The sequence below is a fragment of the Panthera leo genome, chromosome A3, assembly GCF_018350215.1.
Source record: "Panthera leo isolate Ple1 chromosome A3, P.leo_Ple1_pat1.1, whole genome shotgun sequence".
Taxonomy (NCBI): Eukaryota; Metazoa; Chordata; class Mammalia; order Carnivora; family Felidae; genus Panthera; species Panthera leo.
Window position 1 is genome coordinate 937,991 of NC_056681.1, and position 16,726 is coordinate 954,716.

Here is a 16,726-nt window from a genome sequence, read left to right on the forward strand (position 1 = left end):
GAGATGGTCCTCCTCTCCCCAGCCCACACCTCGTGGGCCTTCCCGTCTCCCAGGGGCGTCCACTTGATCTGGTACACAAGGACGCCGGAAGCCGCTGCGGCCGTCCACTCCAGTCGAACCTCGTCCCCAGGGAGCTCTGTCACCGAGAGCTGGCTCGGGCTGGGGACTTTCCCTGGAAGACGGGGCGGGGAGACTGAGGCTGGGGGGACGGGGCCTGGAGAAGCGGATGCTGTGAGGAGGTGGCCTCCGCACCCCTGCCCCTCAAGACTCATCAGAAACATCCTAACGCACCCGGGAAGGAGATTTCACCGATGCAGGACCACGCTTGGGGGTGACTGCCCCATGGGGGGCAGAGGGGATCCCCAGACCCCACCCAGCAGCCATGCCCACATTTTCCCCCTTTGCCCAGGACCCGGCAGGCTGGGCACAAGCCCTGGTTCTAGAGGTGCCCGGGGTCGTGCCCTCGCGGGCCCTACACCCCATCGTCACACCTGTCCAGGCACGTGTGCCCCCGGCTCAGCACTGCGCAGGGCAGCTATGTGTTGCTGTGAACCATCCGTCGGGTGGAGGTGTGGAGCGGCCTGGGGGCCCCGGGCAACCGCAGCCCACTCACGCGTAGTCAGGCGGCCGGTCAGCACGGAAGAACTGCCCCCGGGGTAGAGGCAGGTGACGAGGACAGAATATGCAGTGGAGGAGGACAGAGGGCCCACGGTGGCCGAGGTGGCGTTGCCGGGAGCCTCCACCTGTGAGCCGGCAGGCACGTGGGTGGAGGCCTGGAGCCAACTGCCCCCGCCAGGGAGGAGACCCCGGCCTGGGACCCGCCAGGGGGACGGCCCGCGACGGCCCCGAGTGGGGGAGTGAGTGTGCACTGGGAGCGGGGAGCCCAGCACACGTGGGGCCTCCCGGGGCCTCCCCCCCTCTGCCCCCCCACCCGTAGAGAGTCCAGCCAGCCTGTCAGGACAGCACGAACCCTGCACACCTCGTCACGCGTGTCATTTAGGTGTATGGGTCCAATTCCCGGCCTCCCACCGGTCTCCTCCCACCCCTGCGGACTGGCCCCCAGGTGGACATGGTCCGTGACGCTCCGCAGCAGGCCAAGGCTGGCGCCCGGGGGCCCAGCCAACACCCAACAACTGTGAATGTGGGGGTGGAGGTGCTGAGGGTGCTGGGTCCCCCCCCACCCTGTTCACCTCATTCCCGCTGGACACCACGCCCCCCAAGGGCCCCTGGGCAGGTGCTGCTCTCACCTCCCCTGAATGGCTGCCGTCACTGGAGGCAAAGCTGATCCTGAACAGGCGCACGGGCTTCGAGACGCCCTCCCAGGAAACACGGGCTGAGTCGTGACTGACATCTGAGAAGCTGAGGTGTCCGGGGGGCACGAGGGTGGCTGCAGAGCGCGTCGAGGCTTCAGGGACCAGCCAGCACCCTGTCCCCAAGTGTATGGGGGTGGGTGGGCAGGGGCTAGGGCTGCTGGGGCCACCAGAGGGGTCTGCGGTCCCCCACTGGTGGAAGGCTGGGGGGAGCCAGAGTGGGGCATTTGCCCGGTGGGCGGGCACTCACAGGTCCTGGCACGGATGCCCCGAGCCTCGCTGGCCTCGGCCCCTCGCAGGCTCTGTACCCAGACATCATAGTCCCTGCCGGGCTCCAGGCCGTCCAGCAGCACCTCGGGCTGCCCCACCCGCACCTGCGGGGACGTGGCGCTCATGTTGGCCCCTGCCCGCCACCCTCCCCACCCCACCTGCCCCCAGCCCCGGGCACCCTCCTCCGCCTCCCCTTCCGGCTGGCCTCGAACCTCTCTCCCCTCCTCTTGGCCCTTGGCGGAGGCCGACAGGCACCGCACCAGGTACCGTGTGGCCCCGGCCGACGGCTGCCAGGTGAGGCGGATGGTCCTGGGTGTCACTGCGGCCAGGGCCAGCGCCTGGGGCGGAGGCAGAGGCGCTGGGGGAAGGCAGAAAGGAAGAGAGCAGCACTTTCCAGGAAGCGCGCACGCGAAAAGGAGGCCCCTCGCTAGAATACCCGCGGGGCTGGGTCAGCGCAGACCTTGCGACGGGGCCGCTGGAGGCAGGTGGGAAGAAAGGCCCACAGACCATTCTGTCTGTCCCCACTTTTCACTTTGGGCCGAGTCTCCAGCTCACAGCTCTGGGGAATCACAGCCGCCTTGTGGGTTTCTGTTTAAGGCTACCTGCCCTGAGGGTGGGGAGGCCAGGGCCCCTAGGTTAGCAACCCCTTAAAGACGCCCTGCGCTGAATGGTCCCACCTACACAGAAGGTCCAGAAATGGCCAATCCACGGAGGCAGAAAGCAGACTGGAGTCACCAGGAGCTGGGGGACTGGGGGCAACAGCCAGGGGCACACAGCTTCTTGCAGGTGAGGACAACGCACTACAGTGGACTGTGGTGACCCTCAGGGGCCAGACCAACAACCGAGGAGTCTCACACTTGGGAGTTGCACGACATGTGATTCGTTTCCCAATAAAGCTGTTAAAGGGGGCTCATGGCCGGCCAGGTAGGACGGGAGCTCCGTAAAAGGTTTGGGCAGCTCAGAAGAAGACACTGAGGGTCAGAGAGGCCCAGAGACTGGGCCGAGGCCGGGCCTGCCCGCGGCATCGCCCTTGCTGGTATGAGGCTCCAAGGGGAGGCTGCAGGCAGGGTAGCCCCTGAACCCCAAGCCCGGCCGGCTCCACCCCACCCACCTGTGGTCACGAGGCGCCTCAGGCCCTCTCCGAACCCAGCCCGGAGGACAGGGAGCACAGACACCAAGTACTGCGTGCCGGCCGTCAGGTTGTGAAGCTCCGTGGACGAGGCGGGCCCCTCCACCACAACCTACAACAGGAGTCTCAGTGGAGCCGGGAGTGGGCGCAGGGGGCGGGCGCAGGGGGCACAGGGGGTAGGCGCAGGGGGCGCACGCAGGGGGCGGGTGTAGGGGGTGCAGCGGGTGCAGGGCAGGGAGACAGTCAGCTCCGGTGGGGGCTGTGGTCAGTCCTTGCTTCCCACGTGGCGGCACCCCCGGCCCCGGCGGCCATCAGAGCACCCCACGCGCTCCACCTTCTGCCCCTGGCCGCCCGAGCCTGTCCTCGGGGCTCCGGCCCCGTGGCCGCCGCAGGTCTGGCGGGACCACCCTTGCCACGCTCTCTCCGTGATGGCCGTGTCACGTGTGGCCCTGACTGGAGCCACGTCTCACCTCCCTGGGGGCGCCACCCCTGGAAGGCTGCCACACGATCCGATACTTGAGGGGCAGCTGGGGGGCTGGAGTCCAGGACAGGTGGACGCTGGAGGAGGTCACCTGGGTCACGACCAGGCTGGTGGGAGTGAAGAGGGTGTCCGGGGAGGAGGGGCTGCCCGCTGTCGATGTAACTGTGGGACAGGGGGGAGAGTGGCCAACAGCCCAGCGGGCAGCCTGTGTTACCGGCTCCCCCTGCCCTCCCTGGCAGGCGCTTCCGGGAGGGGCAGGTGTCGTCCTGGCTGCAGACACCCTCAGAGCCCCGAGACCCGAGGAGAGAGGGAGTGCAGGGCGTACCCGCAACCGCCCTGCCCCTTTGCTCGAAGCGGGCGGCAGGGCCGGGCAGGGCTGCAGCCAGCTAAGGGGGCCCTGCCCTGCCACCGCCACCCGCCACTCACCCGGGGCCCTGCTCCTGCCCTGGACCTTCTGGCAGATGAGGCGGCTGAGCAAGCCGGCCAAGGTGCCCAGCTGGGGAAAGTCCTGCACATTGTGGACGGTGATGTCCAGCGGCCGGGACGCCAGGAGCTGTAACTCGGCCTCGTCCGCGTTCTTCACGCCTGGTCACAGGGTACGGCGGTGAGGACGCCCCGGCCCCGCCCACCAGGCGCCGTTGCCCCGTCTTACAGCCGAGACCGCCGGGCCCCTCGCCTGAGTCGCCCCGCAGTTCGAGGGGCCTTCCCAAGCCCCGTACCCAAGATCCTGCGGGCCCCAGAGCCGGGTCACCTGCCAGGCCCCCCCGAGAGACTGCAGCTGGGCGCTGCTGCGGGTGGGGCTGGACCCCCGAAGGCCCCTTGCGGGCTGTGCCCTGCTTGCCTGGGTCTCTATGGGGTCTGGGGCCGGGAGGGAGGCCAGCGTGCTTTCCTCAGAGGCCCACAAACCCCCAGACTTTCCCGTGAACCCGGGGCCTGGGACACACCTGCACGAGGGGGGCTGGGGCACCAAGGAGGCCCACTGCCCCCAGGAGCCCCCCACACCCGCAGTTCCTTTCTCGAGGGACAGAGGTGATAACTGACCCATGGCGCGAGCAGAACAAGGTCGCTGGGGGTGCTGGGCGCCCGTGGAGCCCAGAGCACGGAGCACACACAGTGGGGCAGGTGCACACGGGGTGTGCAAACCGGGAGCCCCATGTCTGCGCGCCCCCTTGAGCGCCCACGGGCGCGCAGCTCCTCGAGCAGGGACCGTCCTCCCTGTGGCACGGGCGCCACGAGACCTCCAGCCCGGGTGGACAAGTAGGGGTGCAAACGGACCCTGCGGCCGGGGCTGCCACGCCGCGAGAACCCCGGTGGGGGGCCAGGGGCCACTCACCCACAGCAAAGATGTCAACACCCAGGTCCTTGAGGGCACGGCCAGCGGCACGGGCATCATCTTGGGACTTGCCGTCCGTCACCAGAATCACCGCCGTGGCCGCCTCTGGACGGGACCCCGCCCCCGGCCGCAGGTTCTGCTCCAGCACGTGTGACAGGGCCAGGCCTTGGGCACAGCGGTGGTAAAGGGCACGCGGCCCCGGGTGCCCCTCCCGGTGCCCTCCCTGCCCGGGGCCACCCCACCGGCCGCTGACCCCAGCACGGTGCCCGCTGAGTCAGTCCTGGCCCCTCCAGGGGGAGGGGCACCCAGAGGCAGGGACCACCCCCTTCCCTCAAAGCACCGCGAGACCCAGGGTCTGCCCGTGGGAGACGGCAACCCCCGTTTTCATCAAAGGTCAGCAAGGAGAGATTTGCTTTTTACAAAGATGTGACTCAGGCTCAGCGCCCACATAGCACTTGGCTGGATCAGCGTGCAAGTTTCCAAATCTGGGAGGCTGACCCGCGGGACGGAGACCTGAAAACAGAAACCCCCGGGGTGGGGCCGCTGGGGGCCCAGGCAGACCTGTGAACGTGTTTCCCCCTTTGTAGCGGAGGCTGCGGACAGCGGCCAGCACGTCCTCCTTGGCGCCGAAGGTGCTGAGATCCCACTCAGTCTGGGGGTCTCCGCTGTACTGAGTCAGGCCTGCAGCGGGGGCAGGGCGGGTGAGCGGAGGCCCCACGCGCAGCCTCGCCGGACGCCAGGGAGGCCCCCGTGTTCCACACTGAGAGGTCACCAGAACGTGCCCCGAGGAGCCAGCTGTCCCACCTGCCCCTGTGGGGATCCCCCCCCCAACCTGGCTGTCCCACCTGCCCCCGTGGGGACCTCCCCCCTGCCTGGCTGTCCCACATGCCCCTGTGGGGACGCCCCTGCCTGGCCTGGCGGGGTCAGCCTGTCAGCTACGGGTGAGACCCACTGGTGGGGCTCTCCTGTTTCCCCAGGAGGCTCTGGGCCTCTGCCCTGACTTCCAGTTCCTCAGAGCTGGGCGTCCCCTGCATGCTGGTAGGACTTGTGGGGACACCTGGGGGGGGGGGCAGGGCCACAAGGCAGGCAAGGGGCCGGTACCCACCGACTTGGACTTTATCCGGCCCGATGTCAAAGGGCTCGATGACGCTGGCCAGGAAATCTTTGACCTGCTGGAAGTGGCTGTGGCCGATACTCCAGGACCCGTCCACCAGGAAGATCATGTCCACAGGCGTAGGGGGTGTGCAGCGGAACTGGGGGCTGGCTGGGGGGGAGGGAGGGTGGCGAGGAGCTGGGCCAGGCCCACAACACCACAGGGCTACCCCCCCAGCGGCTCCGGGCCAGCTCCAGCCCCCCTGGATCTCCTTCCCTGGGGCCGAGGGAGGGGGAGGGGCCACGGGGCTCTGGCTGGAGTGAGGGGGGTGACCGAGTCCCTACGTCGGTCCCTGTGTTGGCCCCCCGAGCACCCCCAGAGAGGGTTAGTGAGACGCCCAGGTGCTCCGGCGGCCTTGGCAGTGCCGGTCCCTGTGTGCAGTTGTCCACGTGGGGGCGGGCCAAGGGGGTGCCCACTGGGGCGGGTGGGGGTCAGCATGGCTGGCAGCTCTGGGCTGAGGTCTCACTGGCTTGTCCCATGACCTAGGAGCTCTCTGGAGACGACGGAGCCACTGCCCGGGTCAGGGGTTTCCTGAGAGTCCGCACAGACAAGTCCTCCGGGCTGAGCGCCCACCCCCCCACCCCGTGACAGACCCCTCGTGAAGACTCCCAGGTAGGGGAAGTGCAAGGAGACCCCCCTCTAATGGGGGACACAGTCCCGCCTACAGGGCCTCACGGGCCCACCAAAAATGCCCCAGCTGTCTGCCCTGCCCTGGGTCACACGGGAGCAGCCACCTGGGAGCAGGCAGGGGCTGGTGCCCTGGTTGCTTACCTGGCTTCTCGGTCTTTCCCTCGGGGGCCCTGGGGTGGCTCTGCCTCTTCAGATCTTTGGTGGGCTGAGAAGGGGCCTTGCCCCCGGGGCCCCTGGGCGGGCGCTGCTCCTCACGGAGCAGTCCTGGGGGGACACGGCTGTGTGTCAGCTCTTACCCGCCGCATGCGGGCAGGAAGCAAGGCACACTGGGGCCCGTGCGCACCCCCAGCGGTGACCTGTGCCCCCTGATCTGCGTGAAGCCAGGAGAGCGGCCGGCACGCTCCAGGTCAAGCTGGAATGTGGGGTCCCCCGGGAGGAAGCGCCCCGCCCCATGAACAGAGCCCGGCAGAGGCGGAAGGTTGCTCCCTTCCCCAGCGACTTACCCTCATCCCACCGGGAGCTGCCAAGAGTGGGCGGGTCTTGGCTCGGGGACGAGGCGACTGGGGGCTCTGGGGCTGGGCTCCCCACGTGGGAGGGCGTGGGCTCCGGGGCTGCCCCCAGGGGCCTCTTCAGCTCCTCTACTGCAGAGAGGGACAAGGGGCTGTCAGGACCGCCCCCCAGGTGGGAGCAGAGCCCGGGGGCTACCGGGGAGCCACAGCTCCAGCCAGAGCAGGGCCAGGGTCCCGCTCCTCCCCACGCGCAGGCTCTGCGGCTGGGCTCCAGGGGCGGGGTGAGGGACTTACTCACAAACTCCCTCTGCGCCAGCAGGGTGGTCCCTGAGCCAGTAAGCCGGAAGATCTGCGCGGTGTAGCCCTTGGAGGGGCTCAGGCCCCCCACCGTGGCCTTGGGGGCCTTCGTGGTCAGCATCACGTCCTGCTCCGCGTCCCCTGGGGTGGGGAGAGAACAGGGAGGGGGGAGGTCTTTGCTCCTCTCTGTGGGGTCTGACGGGAGGGACCGCACTCTGAGGAACGAACTGAAAGGGAATGCCTGTGCGTGGCTCCGTGGCAGCAACACGTCCGTGTCCTTGACGAGGACTTACCCTCCGTGATTTATGCACACGTCCTCCGGGCGCCCAGCACAGCGTCCTCGGGGACACCTTGAGGACGTGAACATGGGGGCACACGGAGAGAGGAAGACGGGGGAGTCGGGGCCCCCGCTCTGCCCTCAGCACTGTGGTTGGACCGCATGGTGCCAGCCCGTAAACACCTCCGTGGGTCTGAGGCCGAGGCTGAGTTTCAAGCATGAAAAACAAGCAAAATCCCAAAGGGGACGCGGCTGTCTGCTCAGAGGAGACACTGAAGCGGGTGTCAGGGGGCGCCGGGCACCGGTCCCATCTCCCGTGCCAGGCAGGGAAAGGGGTAGGAAGGGCCGGCACCCCTGCAGGTGGAGAGAAGGCCGACTCTGCCCTGTTGTGTGGCCAGCCTGCACTGGGGGCGCGCGAAATCCAAGGAATCGCGGAATTGCCGCTGTCGTAATTAGGAGCCACTTTGTCAGGCATTCACTGTGTGTGCGTCACGTTCATCAAGCTGCGTGATTTTTCACAAACCCACTGCCCCCACTTTGTAGGAGGGAAAACTGAGGCCCCAAGGACCAAGCCACATAGTCACTCAATGGTGGAATCGGGATTTAACCCCGTCTGTCGGACGCCAAGCCCACCTGCCCAGGTGTGTGATTAGCGAGCAGTCGATGGCGGGATTCACGTGTGCATGTGTGCACGTGCGTGCGGGCGCGGACACACACACACACACACACACACACACACACACACCCTGCCCTGGCCCGGTGCTCACGCCACACAACAGGGCCTCGGGGATTCTGGACTCCTGGCTTCTTGGGATCAGCTCTGCGCACGCTCAGCCCCTCCCAAAGGCTGCCGTTTCTCTCCTCCAACCCCTCTCGGGTCCCACCGCCTGCCCCTCACCCCCACCCCACTGGCAATGCAGCTGGCTTCACGTAGCCAGGGCCTCACCCACGCTAGGTCCTAATCCCGCACCCCCACAAACTCTTACAGGCCTGTCATCGTTAAAAGGAGCCAAGTATTTTGCGAAGGTGGAGCCCTGAAAAGATCGCAGGCGAGCAGCTCTGACGTGTGAGCTCAGTAAGCGCTGACTGAGGCGGCTGTCGCTCTCGGCTTTACTGCAGGGCACCTGCCCACCTGTCCGCCCCGGCGCGTAGACCACGGGCAACGGCGGACTTGGTAGACCACACGACCCTCCGTCCGTAAGAGCTAGAAGAACTGGGTGCAGGACTTTTAAAGAAGCTGCTTGCCGAGAGCTGCTGCGGCCATGATCCAAAACCCAGAGCAGGGATGCAGCCGCTAGGGCGCCCCTACAGCAGGCCTGGCCGGGGCCGTGCTACAGGCTGAGTGCTGGCATCCCCCCAAAATCCACACGTTGACCTCCTGCCCTCTAAGGTGACCGTGTTAGGAGGTGAGGCCACTGCGAGGTGAGCGGTTGTGAAGGTGGAGCCCCTGTGAGGCGGTCAGTGCCCCTCTGAAGAAGCCCCGGGAGTGGGCACAGAGACAGGACAGCTGTCTGTAAACCAGGAAGAGGGTCCTTACCAAGAACCCAACTGTGCCAACACCCTGACCTCAGATGTCCAGCCCCCCAAACTGTAGGGACTGAATGTTGTTTAGGCTGCCCAGTCTGGAGTGCTTTGTCAGAACAGCCTGAACTGGCAACGCAGGGGGTCTGGAAGAGAGGCCATGAGGACAAAGGTTATGGGGGCTTAAGAAGCAAGAATAGGAAGTCTGGGCTGGAAGTGAACTCTTGGCACACGCCCCCTCCCCGAGTTTTTGGGTTGAAACCATAAAGATCTATCCTTAAGAGCAAGGGTTAACGGGAATAGACCAGCCCTTGAAGGGACTGGAGCCCAGCTTCAAATACTTTCAACCTCTAAAATTCAACAAAGATTACCCCAAACTGCTATTCCCATTGCCTCTGTCAGAAACACAATTTTTTTCTTTTTTTTTTTTTTTAAATTGTTTTAAACATGTATTTATTTTTGAGACAGAGAGAGACAGAGCATGAATGGGGGAGGGTCAGAGAGAGAGGGAGACACAGAATCCGAGGCAGGCTCCAGGCTCCGAGCTGTCAGCACAGAGCCCGACGCGGGGCTTGAACTCACAGACCATGAGATCATGACCTGAGCCGAAGTTGGATGCTGAACCGATTGAGCCACTCAGGCACCCCACAATTTTTTTTTCTGGAGGAAGACAATGTTACATAAGGTCATAAATTATTTCTGTAAGCTTTCACAACGGCTGGTACTCAATGCAACATAACCAGGTGTACAAGGAACAAGAGGAAGTGATAGAAAGTTAAGAGAAACAACAGACAATAGGAAGAGACCACTGATTTTTCTGGACAAGTTATGGGGCTTTTAAATAATTATGCAAACTAGTTTGAAGATTTAGGGATAAGCCTATGAAGTTAGGTGTCAAACTAGAAACAGTAAAAAAGAAATTCGAATGTAAAAACCAAATGGATATTTTCCAAATGGAAATTCTAGGATGGAAAAACAAAAACTTGAAGTTAGGAATTCTAAAAATGACTTAACAGCTTCTTACGCACAAACGAAGAGATGAATAGTGGAGTATAGGTCAGAATAAAAACACAACATTAAGAACGGAGAAATAAAAGAATTAAAAATATAGAAGAAAATAAGAGGCACAGATACAGGAGAGGGCCCACATGTGTGATGAGAGTCCCACAGAGAGAAAAGACAGCAAACAGGGCACAAGTGATATTTGCATAGACTTGGCTAAAGAATTCTCCAAAATTGTACGACAGTAAGACCCAGACCCAACAAGCCCCGTGAATCTGCAGCGAGGTAAGAAGAGACCCACACCAAGAACATCAGATTAAGTGTGCTCAAAATTAAACAGAGGGAAAAATCAGAAGGCAGTCAGGAGGAAGGAAAGCGAGGAATTATATCTCACAGGGCAATAATCAGGCTGGTAGCTGAATTCTCAAGAAAACACAATAAAAGCCAGAAGACGGTAAAAGGATTCTTCAAAGTGCCGAAAGAAAGTGCCCACTCCAAATTCTATACCCAGCAACAGTATCTTTCAAGAACAAAGAATGAAGACATTTTCAGGCAAACAACAAAACAAAAGCCCAGAGAATTTGCATCTGGCAGATTTTCAGGCAGGAAAAAAAAAAAATCTCAGATTGGAAGACTCTGGAAGGAATAAAGAAAAGGGGTGTACATGTGAGTTGGTCTAAATTAACGTCACATCAACTACAGTAATTAAAATGTGCTCTGAGATTTAATATAGATACAGAATTAATGTGCATAGAAAGGGGATGAATGTGGCTGTGATGATCAGAGGCCTTGTCTCTACCGGGGGAAAGGCGGTGTAGCGGCCAAGTACAGGACTTGCTCACAAGTTAATGTCCTTGCTGGTGGTCGTCTCCAGGGTGATCGCCACATGAATAAAGGAACCATAACTACCAAGATGATGGGGACACGGAATAATAATGAAAAGTGTTCAATAATCTCATACGTACTGATCGATCCTAACCTCACAAAAAAAAGAGACACCAGACACTGTGTACCTCCATTTGTGGCACAGTAGAAACTGCATAGAATCACTTATAAGAATTTCTGTCAACAAAATGTAACCAGATTGGAATTTGACCAACTTCTGGGACACAAGTGCCAGTCTACAGGAGATACAGGGAGAGAGGAATGGTGTACGTGGCACCATGGAGATGCCATCAGCAAAACACACAATGTCGGGAAAGCGATCTTCTTTACTCAACGAATAAACGTCAAAGAAAAGGGGAGAGAGGAAACAGGTTGTAGAGTAAAGACTACTTGAGACATAGGAACCACATAAAATGCGTGGATTCTGTTGGGATAGCAATTCAAAGAAGTCAAGTATAAAAAGTATTTATCAGACAAACTGGAAGATGAGAACACAAGAAAATATTTAATGGCACCTCTGAAACATTTTTACTTTTTAGGCATGCTACTACTGGAGTTATTTCAGAGTCCTTCCTCTTAGACAAAACTACTAAAATATTCATAGACGGGATTATATGACTACATGACGTCTTGGATTTGCTTTAAGATAACGTAATATATAGAAGGAGTTGGAGAGAGATCACGAAATATTGGCCACATATTGATAACGGTTGAGACTAAGTCATGAGAATGTGAAGTTCATTATACCACACTCTCTTTTAGGTGTTTATTTCTTCCATAAAAATTCAGTTTCAGAGAGGACAAGGAGAGAAAAAAATCATAACAACAAAAGATAAATTGGAAAATGTTAGATTTAAACCCAAATACGTCAGTAATTTCATTAAATGTAAATGGGAAAAAAAAATCTCAGTTAAAAGGCAAAGATTGTCACACAGGAAAACCAACACCAATTATGTGCTCCTTGGAAGGCGCATCTATGGTGACAGGTGACAGAAGGCTGAGTAGATGATGTAGTGCAGGCAGCGCCCAGCAGAGCCAGTGGCCCTGGTGCAGAGGGACACCTGACGAGAGGTAATGGGCAGCACTCCACAGCAAGATGGAGTCATGCCAGACTCACACGCACCTATTCACATGCACCTGAACACAGCCTAACATACAAAGTCCACTGAGGCAAGCAGAGGAAGACGTTTCTACAAGCCAAGCAGGGGTTAAAGTGCTTCTCTCAGTGACTAATAGGATAAGTAGACCAAAAGCATTAACAAAAATAGAAAAGATTTGGGGTGCCTGGGTGGCTCAGTCGGTTGAGCGTCCAACTTTGGCTCGGGTCATGATCTCACAGCTCTGCGAGTTCAAGCCCTGCGTCAAGCTCTGTGCTGACAGCTCAGAGCCTGGACCCTGCTTCGGATTCTGTGTCTCCCTCTCTCTCTGTCCCTCCCCCGAGCACACTCTTTCCCTCTTTCTCTTTCTCTCTCTCCCTCTCTTTCAAAAAATAAACATTAAAAAAAGTTTAGGGGTGCCTCAGTGGTTCGGTCGGTTGAGCGTCCAACTTTGGCTCAGGTCATGATTTCACAATTTATAGGTTCGAGCCCCACGTCGGGCTCTGTGCTGACAGCTTGGAGCCTGGAGCCTGCTTCCGATTCTGTGTCTCCCTCTCTCTCTGCTCAACCCCTGCTTGTGCTCTCTGTCTTTCAAAAATGAATAAGCATTAAAAAAAAATAGAAAAGATTTGAAAAACAGGATGAGCAGCCTTGGCTTAATTAAAATATTAGAAAACTACCCCCAAGTCAGAAAGGGGTCATTCTTGGGAGCAGAGACAGATTGGAGCCGGGGGAGGGGCCTGAGTGGGGTGGGGGAGCCCCTTCCCCCTCCGGGGTGTGCCACTTCCTGCAATTACACTCTCAGGGTTGGTGTCAAATCTCAGTTTTTGAAGTTTTTAAGACCAGCAGCCAACATCACGCTGGGGGTGCTCTGTGGCTGTACCTTCGCAGGGCTCTCGGCCCCCCCTCCTGCAAAATGTCCGTTAGGGAGGCGTGCAGAATTCTGGAGGGGAAGCTTGAGGACGGACTCGTTTCTTCGAGAGATACCGGTTGACCCCTTCTGGGCATGCCGGATGTGGGGACACAGCGGCGGGACCCTTAAAGGCTCTTCTCCCGCCACGTTCCCCGTGCCAGTGGGGCAGACGCACACGGGTGTGGGACGACGGGCAGGGCACTGGCACCCCTCCCAGGGGCACCTTACCTGCCATGGGCTTCACCTGCACCAGGTAGCCAAGGCTGCTCCCCTCCGACTCTGACCACTTCATCTGCAGCCGGTCCTCAGGCAGCACCGCCAGCCTCAGGCGGCCGCTCTCTGGGGAGACAGCACCAGGTGGTCAGGGCTGACCCGAGGACAGCACCAGAGAGTTTGCGCCCCCTAAAGCCCCCACCCCAGGTGCCTTGGCCCCACTGGGGACAACTGGAGAACCGAGGCCCCATCTGGGGCTGAGAGGGACCACCTGCTAGAGCCAAGGAGGGAGGCCTGGCCGGCTCTGCCGAACGGGGCCCAGGCCAGCATCCAGGATTGGCGGGAACAGCCTGGTTGGCATCCCCAGCGTGGAGCCCGTGTGGTGGCTGCTGCCCTGGGGCCCGGAGCTGCCTGATTCCCCCACCGCCACCCCCCAGAGTCCACATAGCCCTGGAGGGGAGCTGCGGCCGTCCTGGGAGGAGGAGGGTGGCGGAGGACGGGCCCTGGGACACAGACTGGCCCCCCGGGGAAGCTTCCGGGAGCTCTGTGGCGGGGATGGCTATTTTTGGAAAACAGGGACAGAGATGGGCCTCTTCTGGATGCCCCTACTGAGAGACGGGGTGTGGGGAGCAGGGCAGGGGTTGGGGGGGGTCCCAAGGCAGGCACAATGACCAGTGGTTCAGAGTGGGAAACAGCTGGGCTGGGCCCCCGGATGGGCCAGGCTGCTCGCTGGGAGCACCAGGGAACGTCTGATGGGGCAGCCATAAAAAGCCATTTGTGAGCAGGGACCCCCCCACCCCCCAGCTCCTGCTCATGAAAAGGCTTCTGTGTCTTGCTGGGCCGCTGACACCCTGGGGGAGGCATCCCAGCTGCCTTTGGGGTCTGCATGTCAGGGGCCGTGGTGGGGCACAGGGCGGACAGCGGGGCGCCTGTCCCCTCAGCAGGGCCATCCCCGGGGAAGACAGCCCAGACATGTGGGCCCCCACCCACCCTGCCCTCCTAGGGGCCGGGAGACCATCCGTCGTACTGAATGAGTCCTGACCTCAAGGTCTGTGGGCTCACAAGTGACTTGGCCCCACCTTGGGGTGGTCCTGTCAGAGCCACGGGGACCCGGGACACGACCCAGCGGCAGTTGCCAACGTGCAACACCAGAACTAAGGAGACGTGCCACAAAAGAGTGGTTGTGGACTCCACACCAGGTGTGGCCACGCGTGTGCCCCGCTGCCGTGACCGTGTCAACAGAGACCACGAGTCAGACGCAAGGGGACTTGGGCAGTAATCCTGGCAGTGACGTGTGGCCTCCTGCCCTCACACGACTCGGGGGAGCCCCCTCGGCGGGGGGCACAGCCAGGGCGCTGGCGGCCAGACACCGGTCCTCCCAGAATCCATCCAAACCAGCACCCCGCACGGGGAACACGGCAAGGAAGTCCGTCCGGCTCCGCAGCCGTGTCCCTTTGGAGTCACGTCACTCCCCCAAAACACGTCACTCCCACAGGGAAACACTGTAAATGCCCAAGAGGAAGCGATCGGACTGAAAAGGCCCCCGGCTAGACGCGGTGCAGCGGCCACAGGCGCTGGCCACGCGGGTGCCGAGGACAGAGGCAGGGCGGCCCTGCCTTCTCCCAGTGCCTGCAATTGCCAGAAGCAGGCGGCAGAGAGCAGAGAACGGTGCTCTCCTCCGAGGGGACAGGAGGAAAAGGGGCTCCACTTTCTACTCTAGATTTGTGCCGTCTGGAAACTTCCTGCTGAGGAGGTGTCCTGAATAACGCAAAACACAACACGACTGTAGGAACTGGATGCAAAACGTGTGAATAACTGCGATAAAAACAAACGAGAAAACAACAGCATCCCCGGGCTGGGCCGGAAGACGGCAAGGCCAAAGGTCCAGCAAAAAGCGGAGGGCGACGCTTTGGGCAGAGGAGCACAGGTGGCCCCCGGCGTCCCGTCTTTCCTCAAGAGCACGACTTCGGCTTGGGACGGCGGCTCCCGGGGAGGGTCAGGAGCAGGAGGCAGAGCAGTGGGGCCTGTGCCCCGGGCGGGTGTGGCCTGGGCTGGGGTTGGGCGCGGACTGGGGCCACCTTCCCAGGAAGCACCCCCGCCACGTCCTTACCTTGTCTCTGGCCGAGTCCCACGGCAACACCCAGCCACAGCCAGAGGCAGACCCCGAGGTGGGGGCACACAAGGGCACTCGTGGCGCACCGCCTGTGGGAGACGAGGTCCGTCCATCCAATCACTCCTGACCACCCCAAGTGCAGTGATCTGGGGAGTCCTACACCCCACAACCGCCCACACCCTGCCCACAGCAGACCGGTGTCCTGCATGACCTTTGTGGAGAGGTCAGCCGCCCTTCCCCCGCCCGCCCCCAGATGCATGTGGCCGTCACAGCCTCTGCTCCTACCTTCCACCCCCAGGACACCCTCACAGGCGGGCCTGGGTCCTGACTGCTGGCCCGGTCCCTCTCTCGTCATTAGAACAGACTGCTCCCAGGGCCAAGGGGTCTGGGGAGGGAGCTGAGGCCAGGTAGGGGCAGCCTATGGTGTCAGGGCGGGGACTGGGCCCCCAGACTGAGCACAGCCCCTAGGATCGCGTAGGGCCCCTCGGCCAGCCCCAGGACCAGCTTCTCAGCAGGAAGTACAGGTCCTCGGAGGTGGGGAGGGGCCGCCGTCCCACCCGCGGCTGCACACAGCCTGGGGACTGCCTCTGCTGACAGTGCAGAGGGGACACACAGCACAGAACCTCAGGACCCCCGCCAGTCCAGCCACACCCAGGGGAGGTGGGAGCCAGGACCGTCTCACGGAACTGCCCAGCTTATGGGCGTCCTCGGGGCCGCGGAGGGCCAGAGGGCAACACACGGGCTATCTGGACGCTCCAGGTCCCGGGACCTGCCTGATCCACGTCCTGAAGCCAGACCCCTCCGCCCCCGAGAAGCCTGACCGGACCCAGTGGGACTCCTTCCAGGAGCACAGAGGTCACGACTGTGAACAGGAACCCTCTGGACAGTCTGCCCTCCCTGCCCCAGGACTTGTTGAAAAGGCAAGATCGTCCTCACATCACAGACCCAGCAGACCGCTGGTGGCCCTCCTCATCCCCCAGCCCCCAGGACCACAGGTGAGTCACCAACCTCCTCCTGGGTGCGGGTGGCATCGCTCGGTCGGTCCCTGTGCACTCACATCCAGTCTGGTCCCACTGCAGCCACGAGGGGCCGGGGCTTATGAAGGCCCCTTTCCTCAAGACGTCACCGCCTCGGCCCAGCCCCCACCCCGCCTCCCCCCCGCCTCCTCCTCTCCCCAGGCTCTCCGCCCTTCCCATCTACAGCCCAAGATGGGGGTACAGAGTCCCAGTGCGTAGGACCTCATCACCGCAGGGCAGGGGGCTCTCGGGGGTGGGAGAGGGTGCACCAGCCAAATGCCTTTATCCCTCATTCCACAGGGTCTGCCCCAAAGAGGGGCTCACGGGGGAGGCACCTCAGGGACACGGCCACCACGTGTGGTCTCAGCACCAGGCTAGGGGTGACGGGCGTAGGTACCTCCGGCAGGCTAGCAGGGTGGGGACGTATCAGCCTCCGCTTCCTCCCTGCTCCTCCTCAATGGGCCCCGGCGCCCAGGCCCATGCCCACACTGGCCCCTTCCCAAAAACCTCTGCTGCCCCACTGGCCTCGCAACAGCCCTCCCCCTGGTCTGCAAGGGCCAGCCCGGTGTGGCCCCGT

The 16,726-nt window shown here is 61.5% G+C and overlaps 1 protein-coding gene across 1 annotated transcript in view; it reads right to left on the minus strand.

Annotated features, from left to right (window-relative positions):
• Positions 1 to 15,341, minus strand: part of COL20A1 (collagen type XX alpha 1 chain) — a 31,444-nt gene extending 16,103 nt beyond the window's left edge. Inside the window, exons 1-16 of the mRNA XM_042930055.1 lie at positions 15,313 to 15,341; positions 15,131 to 15,222; positions 13,036 to 13,146; positions 7,110 to 7,253; positions 6,831 to 6,947; positions 5,629 to 5,787; positions 5,085 to 5,204; positions 4,524 to 4,688; positions 3,617 to 3,775; positions 3,180 to 3,352; positions 2,692 to 2,821; positions 1,793 to 1,938; positions 1,561 to 1,684; positions 1,248 to 1,387; positions 614 to 743; positions 30 to 172 (exon numbers count right to left, since the gene is read on the minus strand). Of these exons, the coding sequence (XP_042785989.1) occupies positions 30 to 172; positions 614 to 743; positions 1,248 to 1,387; positions 1,561 to 1,684; positions 1,793 to 1,938; positions 2,692 to 2,821; positions 3,180 to 3,352; positions 3,617 to 3,775; positions 4,524 to 4,688; positions 5,085 to 5,204; positions 5,629 to 5,787; positions 6,831 to 6,947; positions 7,110 to 7,253; positions 13,036 to 13,146; positions 15,131 to 15,222; positions 15,313 to 15,341 (2,082 nt within the window). The remainder of the gene's footprint in view (positions 1 to 29; positions 173 to 613; positions 744 to 1,247; positions 1,388 to 1,560; positions 1,685 to 1,792; positions 1,939 to 2,691; positions 2,822 to 3,179; positions 3,353 to 3,616; positions 3,776 to 4,523; positions 4,689 to 5,084; positions 5,205 to 5,628; positions 5,788 to 6,830; positions 6,948 to 7,109; positions 7,254 to 13,035; positions 13,147 to 15,130; positions 15,223 to 15,312) is intronic.
• Positions 15,342 to 16,726: the final 1,385 nt, after the last annotated feature.